The sequence below is a fragment of the Mytilus californianus genome, unplaced genomic scaffold (assembly GCF_021869535.1).
Source record: "Mytilus californianus isolate M0D057914Y unplaced genomic scaffold, xbMytCali1.0.p SCAF_6, whole genome shotgun sequence".
Classification (NCBI taxonomy): domain Eukaryota; kingdom Metazoa; phylum Mollusca; class Bivalvia; order Mytilida; family Mytilidae; genus Mytilus; species Mytilus californianus.
The window spans coordinates 57,622,394-57,636,662 of record NW_026262712.1 but is presented as its reverse complement, the minus strand read 5'-3'; the positions used below and the strand labels follow the sequence as shown (position 1 = coordinate 57,636,662).

At 31.7% G+C, this 14,269-nt stretch overlaps 1 protein-coding gene across 1 annotated transcript in view; it reads left to right on the top strand.

Moving 5' to 3' along the window:
• Positions 1 to 13,041, top strand: part of LOC127706556 (uncharacterized) — a 108,067-nt gene extending 95,026 nt beyond the window's left edge. The window contains exons 2-4 of the mRNA XM_052211211.1: positions 10,258 to 10,408; positions 11,929 to 12,157; positions 12,915 to 13,041. Coding sequence (XP_052067171.1) covers positions 10,297 to 10,408; positions 11,929 to 12,157; positions 12,915 to 13,041 — 468 coding nt within the window. The 5' untranslated portion in view covers positions 10,258 to 10,296. The remainder of the gene's footprint in view (positions 1 to 10,257; positions 10,409 to 11,928; positions 12,158 to 12,914) is intronic.
• Positions 13,042 to 14,269: the final 1,228 nt, after the last annotated feature.

Below are 14,269 nucleotides of genomic sequence, written 5' to 3'. Positions count from 1 at the left end.
TTACCAACAACACCTCTTTGACTGATGTGAACCCCCACCCCCCACCCCACCCCTTCCAAAAAAAAAGTCGTAGACCCATTAATATTTTACAGCATCGAAAAAAAAGTAGAAGATACACTTTTGTGCTTATTTGGCCCTGTTAATTGACAGAAGTTCAAACAATGGATGATACAATTATTGAATACTTCTTTAACTAACTAAATGTTGAAGGCCTTTATAGAAGCTGCACGAAACAAACATAAAATATGCTTACTCTGTTAGTATCTTTTTCGTGTACTTGTTCTCTTTATCATTTCTGAACATTTGTGTGTCACATTGTCACAACTCTTGAAATCATTAAAAATATTTTTGATTTGGTAAAATTTCTATTTCGTCATTATTATAATGTGAAACTTATTAAGTGTGTATACAGCACACATGTTACTTTCTTTTCTTCATTTCAAAGTCTACCCCTGAAGTTAATCATTCGCAACTCTCAGCTTTATTAACATCTACGTCATTTCGTCCTTGGTGGATTGTTGTCTCATAGGCATTCATCCTACATCTTCCTATTTTTTATAGAGTAATGTGGTAATACAACAAGTTCGACTCTTTTAAATGTAAAATCATTTTACCAAATTCTAAATGTACACTTTCAAGTTTATCTATATTTTCAAATCCCAAATGTTTCGGATCATAACAAAAGTATTGGGAAAACCATTTAATCAAATAAGTCACATTGATGCCATATTAACAAATTGCGTTGTCTACATTTTTTACACTATACATAACTTTTGTTACTAGTTATAACTGACAGATGCGTTTTATTTGAAAGAAAGAATTGTATTCTGTTACAATTTCAATATCTTGACAAAAAAATGTTCACTTGGGATTTGCTGAGATTTTCCATATGAATAAAAACAGAACTTTAGTTTTGTTTGAATAAAAACAGAACTTTAGTTTTGTTTTTTATTTTGTTTTCCATTCTTCGCAATATTTGTAAAGAGCATAATATGTCTTATATGTTGTTACTTTCGGAGAAATTAAAACTATACCTCGAAATATTTTTAGTCAATAGACCATGACTGAGGGGGCGGAGCCAAATAATCTTAATTGAAATGAGATATGTCAATGCTTATACAACTGCATACCAAACATCATCGACCTACCACTAGTGGTTCCCCATAAACTGACCTAATCACAAACTAATACATGTAAACTAGGCAAAAGTTTCAAAGTCGATAGACCATGACTGAGGGGGCGAAGCCAAATAATCTCCATGGAAATGAGATATGCCTATGCTTATACAACTGCATACCAAACATCACTGACCTACCACTAGTGTTTCACCATAAACTAGACCTAATCACAAACTAAAACATTGTTGACGCCGCCGTCGCTGTCGCCGTCGTCGCCGCCGCCGTAAACGGCAAACCTATGTCTCGTTTTTTTACTCTGTCATGGCGAGACAAAAACCAAAGTACAAAGTTTCATTCATGGTGTTAAAATCAGAATATCTATGTGATGAGTCAATCAGAAAGTAGTTCAAATTAAACTTAAAGGAAAATCTGATGGTATGATTAAAAGAGTTTTGATTTAACCCTGAATTCAGCATAAATGACAATGTTCTCTTGCCGCATCCTATGACGTGTACATTTCACAACTATTTTGACGTACGATTTGTAAGAATATATTTCACGAGAGGCTTCCAATGAATTAACATCACTCGTTGGCCTGACCTAATGCATTGTAGAAAGATAAAAGGGCACATAGACTGCATGACTTTGGTTTGCTTCAATACACGTTGTTTGCTTTCATGAATTTTATTTAATTATCAACAAAGTCTGTTATTTGAACTTAAAATATTTCTTTTATAAAAAACTGGATAAATTTCATTTACATCAAACAACCTATTAAGAGGACAAACATTCCAGATACTTGTAATCAAAAGCACCGATCAATGCTTAGGTTAAAATTTCAAACCAGTAAACTAAGACACACGGAGTCGTATTATGGGCATACTTAAAATAAAAGTATCATTGAACTTTTTCACAGTAAAAAATTGAAATTTTTAAAACATCTGAACATTTCGACTTTTAAATTATTTTTTTTCACACCTGATAACTGCTGCTTTGAAAAAAAATACGTCACGGGGTTCATTTGTTACTAAATTTCTGATTGATTTTAAACTTCACTACAAATGGATCGTCTTGAATATTCATGAAGTATTTGTCGCTGGACGTTAGTCATATGATCCAATTTAAGAAGAGATAAAATATATTTCATATACTTGAATGGCTAACTTTTATTATAAAACACGTGAACATAATTTTAAAAGAAAATTCTGCATCTTATGAAAATGTTCAGAAATGTATTGATTTTGAATTATTGTCTTCCCGTTCTCTTATTCGACGACAGCTCTTCCGTATGACGTGTCCCTAACCATTAAAAATCTCGTAAGACTTTCCGCAATCTAACAGCTGAAAGACACAGTTTAATACACCAAACCATGTATCAAATGTTATGACAAAGTTTAATTAACAAATGGGAACGCCGGGGGAATAAAAATCAAATAAAATAACCATTACTTTATCATCTCACATATTACACACGTGCTCTATGATTCTTTGTTGATTTTTTATCAAGGTTACGATTGGTAAAAATTGGCATCAAAACCCGAAAGTTAATAAGCAGTCACAGTTTTCGATCAACAATCACCGAATGAAATATTTGTTGTCGATAATATGTTATGGATTCGTAAGAAATCTTAAAGAAAATGTGCAAAGAAATTAGTTTAGAATATATGCATTTATTTGTTCAATAATTGATTTCTTTAATATTATAATCGCGAGAAACTCGTTTCAAATGACTTTGAAGGGACATTAGCTACGATTTAGACAAACATTTTAATTTGATTTTTTGTTTTGTTTCAAACATTTTTAAAAGCTTAATTGTGAAATAATATTTCGCTATTAGCAGTCAGTGTAGTTCAAGTTTGTCAAAATCAGCTTAATAACATAGTTGATGTATTATTGGCTCGCAAGTCAATAATTCAACCTCAGTTGAATCCGTATCCATACGACCTGCCATTTAGTCCTTAGCTGGAGATAGCTTACGGATGTGCTAAGCATGTTCAGTTATCAAAAAGTATAAAATGTCAACAATGGAAAGAGAAAAAAAGGAGCCACTTAGAAGAAATATTTCGTTTACTGATTCTGCACACACAGAAATCATTTGTGTACAGAAAATAACTTTGATTTACATACTATTTTAATCAACGACATTAAATCTAACAGACCTAAACATCTGTTATAATAAGATGGCACATGCTTGTCCGTGTATTAATATTACATCAAATATATGACGATCGGCATTCTTTGGAGGTCATCTCGATGATTAATTAGATTCGCCTAGTCTAAAATACACACGGAATGCTGATACATTATAACAAGTGCATGCATTGAATTTTTTTTCTTTTGGACTTTTTGAAATTTGGATAAATCAAATACTTTTGCGTTCTGTATTCTCTAGAATCATATGAATTTGATAGCAGCAAAATTCAGGAGAAAATCTGTACTACCTGAGGGGCACTAGTCAGTACTATTCTATCAGTAGAATATATTTCTAAAATACCAAACTTAAAGGTATATTCAGAAAAAGTTATTGATATACTGAAACGCTGCCTCCCTGGTGCTAGAGTCGGCCACCAGAGAACACAGGGTCACAAAGAAAAAGAGAGTAAAATGATCTATAAAGTGCAAGGTTCGACGTCCACTGTTTACCGTCGGACAAAAACACGTTACAGAAAGGGAAATCGTATACTTGTGTTTATATATATATTGTCAGTTGTGAAATAAAATATCTGAATAAAATAAAGTTTCATATTTTATTAATATCAAATATAATCCTCGACGGAGAGAATGGATCTTGCCGGCTCTCTCACTGGTCTGGCCAGGTCCCCGGTAATGGTTGTTCTTACATATACAAACAAAACTAGTCTATAATTCAACAGTCAAGTAACAAGGTTGTCACTTATTTAGCATCTTTCTATAATCTCAATTTAAGGATATTACACCCTACTACATTATAGAAGACAACAACTTAGTATAACAAATTAAATGACATATTAATCATGTCGGAACCGCCAACAAAACACTTAATGTGCACCTTTAATATCACTTCAATAGCACCGTCACCGGCACAGTCACCGTCACCGTCACCGGTATCGGCAACCGTATTTAGCACCGTCACCGTCACCGGCAACCGTATTTAGCACCGTCACCGGCAACCGTATTTAGCACCGTCACCGGCAACCGTATTTAGCACCGTCACTGTCACCCGTATTTAGCACCGTCACCGGCACCGACAATCTTAATTTAAAACAAAGTTAATTTTCAACGCTTGTCTGTATTTCTCAGACACATTCCAGCTTCTATTAAAGTTTGTCACTTCCCATTCTTTGTCAACCCAACACTCTCTCGGTTCTGTTTTTGCATTTGCTTTTATACTTTCGACTGACCAATGGCAGACCTTGTTACATATTGTTTACCAATCGGCAACCATGGATCACACAAGGGAAATTCCCGTAATGTTGATATTGTTTGTAAATATGGATTGATCTTCATCAATAAAGATGGGTTTTGACTTTAAATTTATTAGTAGATCATTAGAAGAGTTTTATTTGAGTTTATATTCTAACAAGGTAATTACCGCGAAATATGGAATCAGTACGTGAAATAAAACTTCATAACATACACAAATCTGTCGTAGCCTTGAAACAACAGCCAAAATAACAAATTACAGGTCTTATATTATTTTCAACATTGGACATCTCACTAACATCTATCGTTTATCCTCAATAATTTCCAGAAACTATTCAGACATAGATTTAATATAAAAAGGGGGGAAGGCCGGCATTACATTGCCCCACCTTTAAGGATTTGGTCCCCAAATACATTCGTCATTAAGGTTTAATTAAACTAGAACCAATTCATTATTATTTTTTTTTAGCCGACGAACATACAAAAAGAAATACACGAATAAGTTCATTCATGTTAACCACCTACACTTACAGAACTTTTGTACTTTGATTTTTGTCAACTCTGGTTTCAGGTTTTTCCTTTCATTCTGATATTCAGGCTTGCAAACATTTTGAAATGCTTCTCTAGCAAACTCGTTTTATCATTCTTTGCTACATAAACACTGACCAGTAGTTAGGTCACTCATGTGTCTATCTCTATTGAGCAAATTTGTCGTTCATATCTATTCTTAAATAATTATTATTTTTTTATTTTCTGTTCTTAGTTTTTTTTTTTACAGCCCTATCTTGTATCACATACTTATTTCACTCATTATATTCATATTCTGGCTTGCACATATTGTGAAATATTTCTTAAGCAAACCCGCTTTTTACTAAGCTTTACTCCATAAACATCGACCAATGATCTGGTCAATCTCGTGTTTATCTCTATTGAGCAATTTTCTCTTTCTATCAACTTATTACTCTTTATTATTTATTCTTCCAGTTTTGACAATATTATTTGACATTGCTTAGAATTATTCCCACTTTTATACTCATATCCGGGCTTGCAAACATTGTGAAACGTTTCTCTAGCAAATCCGTTCTGTCATTCTTTGCTCCATAAACACTGACCAGAAATTATGTCAAACATGTGTCTATCTCTTTTGAGCAATCAACAACATTCAGTTACTATCCGATCTGGGGAATATTTCATGTACACGCAGCCTTTTTCGGAAGGTGCCTCGTTGTGTACCTCTCGTTATTTACTGATCAATATCTACTATATTCTTACTGATCAACTCTCAAGAATCATACCTTCAAGGTATATTTTTGACTGGCCAGGCCAAAATATCTACATTTCAGTAATAAACTGAGACAGTCTTGTCATTTATTGAGCTTTCATCATCTAGCTCAACTCTACCAACATATATACTTATTATTTTTTTTTCTATTTTGCTCTATTTACGAGCTCAGAGAACAATTCTCTTGATAGGGCCTCCGACTAAGAGCGTAATCATCTATTACCATCCTGCTAGTGTGTTGAACAATTGTATATATATAGCACTACATATAACCAGAGTTTCTAACCATATAATCAGTTGACCTTCTATATATTTTTTTTAATTTCTAAACCAGAAGTGACCAATACAGATCAGTATATTCCCCAAAAGTGTTCATAAGTTTTAAACAAATTGCAACAAAATAGTATTTAGCGCCACTGAAGGCCTTGCCTTTATTAATCATTTATATCTAGAGTGGAACTTCTACAATCTCTGCCACAGATATATTACAGCAAGAGGCATTACCTCTGATTTTGAGACAAGGGATAACCTCGTATTTAATTATTAAACAATCCTTAGTGAAAGGAAATCAACATGATATTTATACATATAAGATCTGTTTCGGTATAATAATTGTCCAAAACACATCTGTCTTCAAAATAAACACAGCCCCAACTAAAACGAGTGTAGGAACTTTTAATTACATATAATATATAAATCTAAAGTAGCCAAAACAAAACAACCGTTTTGCTGGCACGACATAATATCAAAATAATAGTAGTTATAGTGTCGAAAATTCATTCTCGCTCCCGACATCATGGACATTTGTCCGTTTTCCTAACCACGAAATGCCCCTCTATTGTTAAAATTTCTATTGAAATTATTTTGATTTCTTCTATAATTATTTTCTCCTATGAATTGCTGACCATTTTGATTTTTGATATTAACTACTTCACTTGTCAAAGATTTAATACCTTGTTTAATTTCATTAATTTCTCATTTCAGACTATGATCTTGAACGGTTTCAGTATCGGCCGTACGAACGTTACGACCTTTCTGTCTATCAGCAACTCATAATGCTTCGAGTCTAACGGCAATATTCTCTGCCTCATTAATTGATTTTGGTCCAACCTTCCTTAACCTGAGTCGTACTTCTGTCTCAGGAATAGCATCAATAAAATAATCTAGAGCTAATGTGTCCCTAACCAATGGAGAGGTACTAGGATAAGCCCTGCGTGTTTCCTGCGACTAAATGAAGGTCAAGTTCAATTTTCACGATTTTAGCGTTTCTCGTTGTTGAGTTATCACCCTTTTTAATATCCATAAGTGGTACTTTTTTGTGATTGAGTTATTTTCCTTTGAACAGAAATTGTTAATTATATACATAAAGTTTGATTACACTTAGCCTTTATAGATAATTTTCACCTGTTATCAGTTTACTAAACATATGGTTAATTAATGTCTTATCTCACAATTATAATTGGAGTGACAGATTTATTTGAAAATTTTCTGTTTTCTAAGTGTTGATGATTAAAAGCTATATAGGAGTAAATATAGTTAGAAATTTACTGTTCATTATTAGACATTTTGAAGATAATTACAGATAAGTTTTATAGATTTTTAAAAGACATTGTATTGATGATAAATAAAATTTTGGATTTATTTGTTCTTTCCTTTGGTAAATTGTTCGAAGAATTTTGTGTTAAGTTTGTTGGTTATTCTTTAAAAACTAAAATTCTGAATGCTATATATATTTTTTTTTATAAGGTGAACTTTAAAAACTAAGCTTTTATTGTCTATTAATAAACATACTAGTATATTTTGATTTCTGTTTTCAAGTTGGTCCAAATCGGGGTCCAAAATTAAACTGTGTTTTTGATTTCATCATAAATTGAATATATATAGGGTTCTTTGAAATGCTGAATCTAAACCTGTATTTATTTTCATTATTAGTTAGATAATACCTCATCGAGGACCAAAGGGTCCTAAATTAAACTTTTGTTTAATCAACGATTGAATTCTTGGGTTCTTTGATATGCTGATTCTAACAATGTTTGAGTGTTAAATCATATCTAATTTTAGACAACTTAGTCATCACAGGTTGTTGTTCAGCTGAAAAAGAAAGAAGATTTGTTCTTAAGATATTGTCTGTATAGTCTGTAGCAGTCATGATTTTATATAAATGTTTCAAGTGTTTGATTTGTTTTTCAGTGACAACATATGGCTGTAAAATTTATTTTTGCCCAAGTTATTTGGTATGAATATTTCGAGGTCTGATTTAATTTATGTTCATCTAAAGCTGTTGTTTTGACCACGTTATTTTGATAATTATGTTCATGATCATGATTTATTTTTCAGTGACTTCCTATGAAGAAGAATATGATAAGAGCAGTATTTCACCACCTAAAAAATCACACAAAAACATAAAGAAAAGGTAAGGGGTCTTCCATAATAGGATGAATGTGTGGGGGAAGAAGGAGTTCGGATTCACTTTTTGAAAACCAATATGGCCTACAATATAGAATTTTCAAGAATTCTTTATGATTCTTAAAGATATCTTTTAGGAAAATACAACAACCTACCAATTATTTTTATGGGCTCCCTGCAGGCATTCCTTTCTGTTATTACCAAACAATTGTTTTCTATTTCCCCAAATTGGTCACCTGGTGCAAAAAGCATCAATTTTGATTATTTTTGTCCTATTTCTTGACCTGCAAGAATAAGGGATGCTGGTATATGTATCCTACTGTAGTCTGCATACATGTAGAGTGGATCCCAATGAACACATTAACTGCAAAAGTGCTCCGTTGAAGTGAAACTGATCTGGGTATGGCAGACTAAAGAAAGTCATTTCCATCAAAATCCAGAATTTTCCAATTTTTCCTGATATTTGGCTTCATCTTGACCAGCAACAGGAAGTAGTCATTCAGATACTAAACCTGATCAGTTATTGTATGCCTGAGAGTTTACACTATTTCAGGAAGTTTTAGGCCTCTGTACTGTAAGTGCCAGACAATGCAGAGAAGCCCACCCTTCTAGAAATACCAGTTTTATCTGATTTCAATTTTTGAAATTTGTATTTGGGCTCAAACTACACCTTAAACCTAAGAAACATGACAATAAATAGCCTTAGCTTGAGGGAACATGCATCAATTTTGAAATGCGTATCACACAGTTAATCTCTAAAAGAGCCATTGGAGCCAAAAAACGGTATTTTGGGTAGAGGCTGTAATATTGCGGCCCCCACAAGGAAAGAAAAATAATGAATTTGCCCTCTGCTGTTAAAGAAAGATGCACTTTATTGATAGGTCCAGATATCATTCAGCATCCTATTATAAAGGAGATATAAATTATTTATTAGTCCCCTACCGACGAAGTCGAAAGGGACTTTAGGTTTGCACTCCGTCCGTCTGTCTGTCCGTCCGTCTGTCCATCCGTCAGTCCGGCAAATCAGCTTTCCACACTTTTTTTCTTCGTTCTTGAAGATATTGATTTGATTTTTGGTATATAGTTTTATCATGACAAGTTATAGATCAAGTACGAATTTTGTTCCGGTCTGATGATTTAGTCCAGAGTTATCATGGTCCATATCTAATGTTAGAGTACTACATTTTGTATGTTAAACCATATTTCTGTACAAAGAGAGATAACTCATTTTTTTAAAGACATTCTTTGGTTAATTGTTTGAAGTGTTTTTTATTTTGTATAAACTAATTTTCTGAATGCTATATACATAAAAAAAAATTATGAAGTGAAATCTTTTAATTAGATAATAATCTATTTTTATTAAGGTATATATTTCATTACATTACATTGTGTATAGATAAAAGTTGTTGACATTTTATAGATAAGTTACAAATCTATATTAGTTTGTGACAAATGAAAGAAAAAATATTTGGAACTATTAATCATATTTGATTATAACTTGAAAATAAATATACATTGTATTACATCATATCTAATTTTAGAGAACTATTAATCACATCTAATGTTAGAGTGTTTTCCACACTTTTTTTCATCATGCTTGAAGATATTGATTGATAATTAGTATATAGTTTTATCATGACAAGTTACAGATCAAGTTCAAATTTTTGTTTCGGTCTGATAATTTTGTGCAGAATTATGGTCCTTGGACTTGAAAAATTCACTCATATAATCAGTTTTCCACACTGTTTTTAGTCATGCTTGAAGATATTGACTTGATATTTTCTTTTTGTTTACACCATGACAAGTTATAGAACAAGTTAGCATTTTGTTCCAGTATAATGAATTTTTACCCAGTAGGGGACTATGTATTGCCATGCAATACTCTCAGAATGCTTGTTTAACCTCAATGACTGTCATCTTTAAAGTATAAAAGGCACTTAAATTTACATAAAATTTATGTTTTATTGCTTCTACTGCAGATTTGATATTTCTGATATTTGATTCGTATACAGTGTAAAATTATTGACTTGATTTGCATTTTAATAACAGAAATCTGAGCCAGAAACTATCAAGACATATTCTCAGATAATGGAAGAGAAAAGGAAGAAACTTGAGAAACAAAGAGAAAAGAAGGCTAAAACTGAAGAAAAGTCTAAAAGAAAGAAAATTACCCCTATTGGTTTCAGTGATAAGGAAAATGGTATCCTTTTCTTATACACAACCCCTTCTCTCATAGTCTTAAGGTTGATCTGAATATCATTAATTCTAGTTAGTTTAAACAATATTTTTTCAGATAACTCATCGCATAACAATATAATACAATTGAAATACATATTTAGGATTCTGAAATAAGCAAATTTGCTTTTACAAATCTGTCTCCTAATTTTAGTTAGGTTAAAAAGATCCTTCTGTTGGTAAATTTTGTTTAAGGAATGACTGTTACATATTTTCTGACTATGAAGAAATAACATCAGAAATGTGGTGCATACTAAATAATGCACGTAGCGTGTTATTTTAAAGTGTGCACCACATTTTTGAAGTTATTTCTAATAGACAGAAAAAATATTACAGTCATTCCATATAATTAAAATTCTAAATTCCATTTTAAAGGAGTAAATCATGAAAAAATACTGATGACGTCACTGTCAAATGACAAAATTATGTCTATGAGATGATAGATACAAAACTTTCAGCCAATCAGAAGATGTACATGTGTTACATCCAATATTAAATTATTTGAAGATGGCAATAAAGCAAACTAATCCTTTCTTCAACTCTGTAGACTATGGGCACTTTAAAGTTTGTTCCACATATTTATTTATATATTGAGTCTTTTCAAAAATAGACATAACTGTCTTGTAGTTACTGTCAGTATGTCTATCTCTAAATTGCTGCACAGTGAAAAATTGATATATGTCAAAATTAAAGGTTTTAGGTCAATGGTTCCCATACAAATGCACAAGAAAATTTTGTCTAATAAAACATAAATGTTTTATTACATTAGTTGCAATGAAATACTGTGTTTTCTAAATAAAAAAAACCTGTTAACTACACATTACACATGTGAAAAAAATCCTTATAATTACACATGTGAAAGAAATCCTGTATTTACACATGTGAAAAAAATCCTGTAATTACACAAGTGAAAAAAAACTGATATTACACATGTAAATTAGAACCTGTAATGTCACTCTGATGTCATAAACCTATTGGTGTTACATCAACACAAAGTGTGGATTTTTTATAAATTGTTGTATATCAAATTTTGTGGATTTCATGGATACCCAGGAATCATGAATATAAATGTTCAACAAATTACAAATGTTATATAGGAATATATATGCAGACTATGGCAAAACCATGAAATCCAATATCCAGGAAAACTTGCAGTTTTCTTCAATCAACGAAAATTGGTACTAAAAAAATAAATGAATATACAGTACATTAAAAGGCAATGTAATAAAAAGAAACTTATTAAGGAAGTCAAATATAAACGCAACACTTAAATTATGCATCACTTTAAAATATTATTGTTTATTTAATTTCTCAGATTAGGTAAATACCAGTTATACCTCTTTGACAGGTGTCAGGAAAATTGTCTTCATAATTTTGTAAGAAAAAGGAGTGCGTTTGAAATAACAAATGGCCTCTGTGGAGAACATTTAAAAAATTTGGATATTTTATTTCGTCGTAAAGTTCTTTCAAAACTTTTGTTTACAGAAACCATTTTGAATGAAATAGCAGAACCAAAGAAATCTCCAATAAAAACAGAGGTACCAGATACAAAAAGTGGTTTGTTGGAGACGTTCAGCTTTACTCTCCAAGAAACCACAGATGATAGTAATCCACCTCAGTCTGACCAAGTTGATAGTTCTACAGAACATTTAGAACTATTATCAACTTCAGTTCCAGAAAATTCCAAAGAGGATACAGATGATCTTCTTGAAATGTAAGAATTTTTACACTCATTGCAAATTGTTATTTGAACATACAGTTTGTGGTGACTTTTTTAACCTTTTTCTTCAGCATTTATATGAGGGTCTGGATAGGGTCCACAGAATAGAGAATAATGGACAAAAAGTACAGATTAAAGGGCAAGACAAACAAAGAATAGAGAAAAATAGGCAAAAAAAGATACAAATTAGAGAATAATTGTGTGCTAAAATATAAAAAATAGAGAATAATGGACAAAATGAATAAAGAATATAGAAAAATGAACTAAAAATTAAAGAATAAAGAAATGAAGGACCTCCCATCCAGACCCTTTCATATCTGCAAGGTTTTAGGTAGTCATTGTAGATTCCATTGACTAAATCTTATAGTCATCTATAAAAGGTTTTGATATGACAAAATGTGAAACAAAAAAAAAACTGTCTGATTTATGACAAAACAATAAAGGAAAAAGAAATATAACTGACAGCAGACAACAACTACCAGTGAATAATATGCTCCAGACTTTTGATAGGCACATACAGAATGTGGCAGGTTTAATGTGTTTGTGAGCACAAAACCCTTGAAAAGAACTTGCATGATATATATGAGGTCCTTCATTAGAATTTAGCATTTTTACTAACGACTTTAAAAGATCAGCTAAACAGTAATAGTCTAGCAACTGTTTGAATGTAGAAATCTTTATGTTATTGTTATTGTTTTTATCAATTCAAATTTTACATTTATTTTAACGATGAACCATGATAACATTACAGGTCGCCTACCAAAAAGACAAGTGATGACTCATGGCTAGAGTTCAGTAATGAAGATTCAGATATGACTGGATGTGAACCTGCCGACGATGATGACCTTCTCAGAGAAATTGATGAGCTATTGGCGTGATTAAACAGATTTATTGACACAAAAATTATTTACGACTACCAAAGACTGTGATACTTTTAATTCATCAGTGCTATATCGTGTGAACAAAACAGTTGTAAGGTTTACAAAAGATGATTCACAATTAATTTTGATATTTTTAGTTGAAGATTACAGTAATGGAGAATTTGATTTATTACACAAATCATGTAGAAGTAATACTACTGTCATGAATTTTCGGATGAATTTAAGATTATAATTAAAATCTGATTGATTTTGTTAATATTATATAATCATTGCTGAGCAAAACAACGGTCAAACTTTAAAGTGCAATATGGTATACAACAGATCAATCGTTAACATTTTGATCTCAATACCACAAATTGTATAGAAACAAGATGGGTGTGTATAGAATTTGTTGATCTCTTAATATTAAAAGTTGTAACTCGTTATCTTTTTTTTCTTCTTTCCATCCTCAAGGTTATCAATGTTTAAATGACAAGACTTTGTTGTTCTGTAATTTACTACAGTAAATATCCTCTTATAGTGTGTTATCTGAAACCAAATTAGATTCTGTGTTTGAGACTTTAAGACTGATCCCAGAGCCGGAGGAGAATTTGATTATTTGAAAGTAGACTCCTTAATAGAAAAGGAAATTATGCTTTATAAGCAGTACAATATACTAAGGATATGAAATTCATTAACAGTCTTTTATAGCTGACTATGCGATATGGGGTTTACTCATTATTGAAGGGTGCATGGTGACCTATAGTTTTTAATTTCTGTGTCATTTGGTCTGGTATGGAAAGTTGTATGATTGGCAATCATCCACATCTTATTTTTATATTTTGTTTACAGTGGATTCATTAGTATTCATGGAAAACTAATTTTGTTAATTAGATTTCGATGTTTTTATTACAATACAATACAAATTTAAAGTATATATAGTATATATAAAAAGAAGTTTTGATATGATTGCCAATGAGACAACTCTTCACAAAAGACCAAATGACACAGAAATTTACAACTATAGGTCACCGTACGGCCTTCAACAATGAGCAAAGCCATTACCGCATAGTCAGCTATAAAAGGGCCCGAAATGACAAATGTAAAACAATTCAAATGAGAAAACTAACGGCCTAATTAATGTACAACAAAATGAATGAAAAACAAAAATCTAACACAGCAACAAACAACAACTGCTGAATTACAGTTGCCTGACTTGGGACGGGCACATACAGACAGAAGGTGG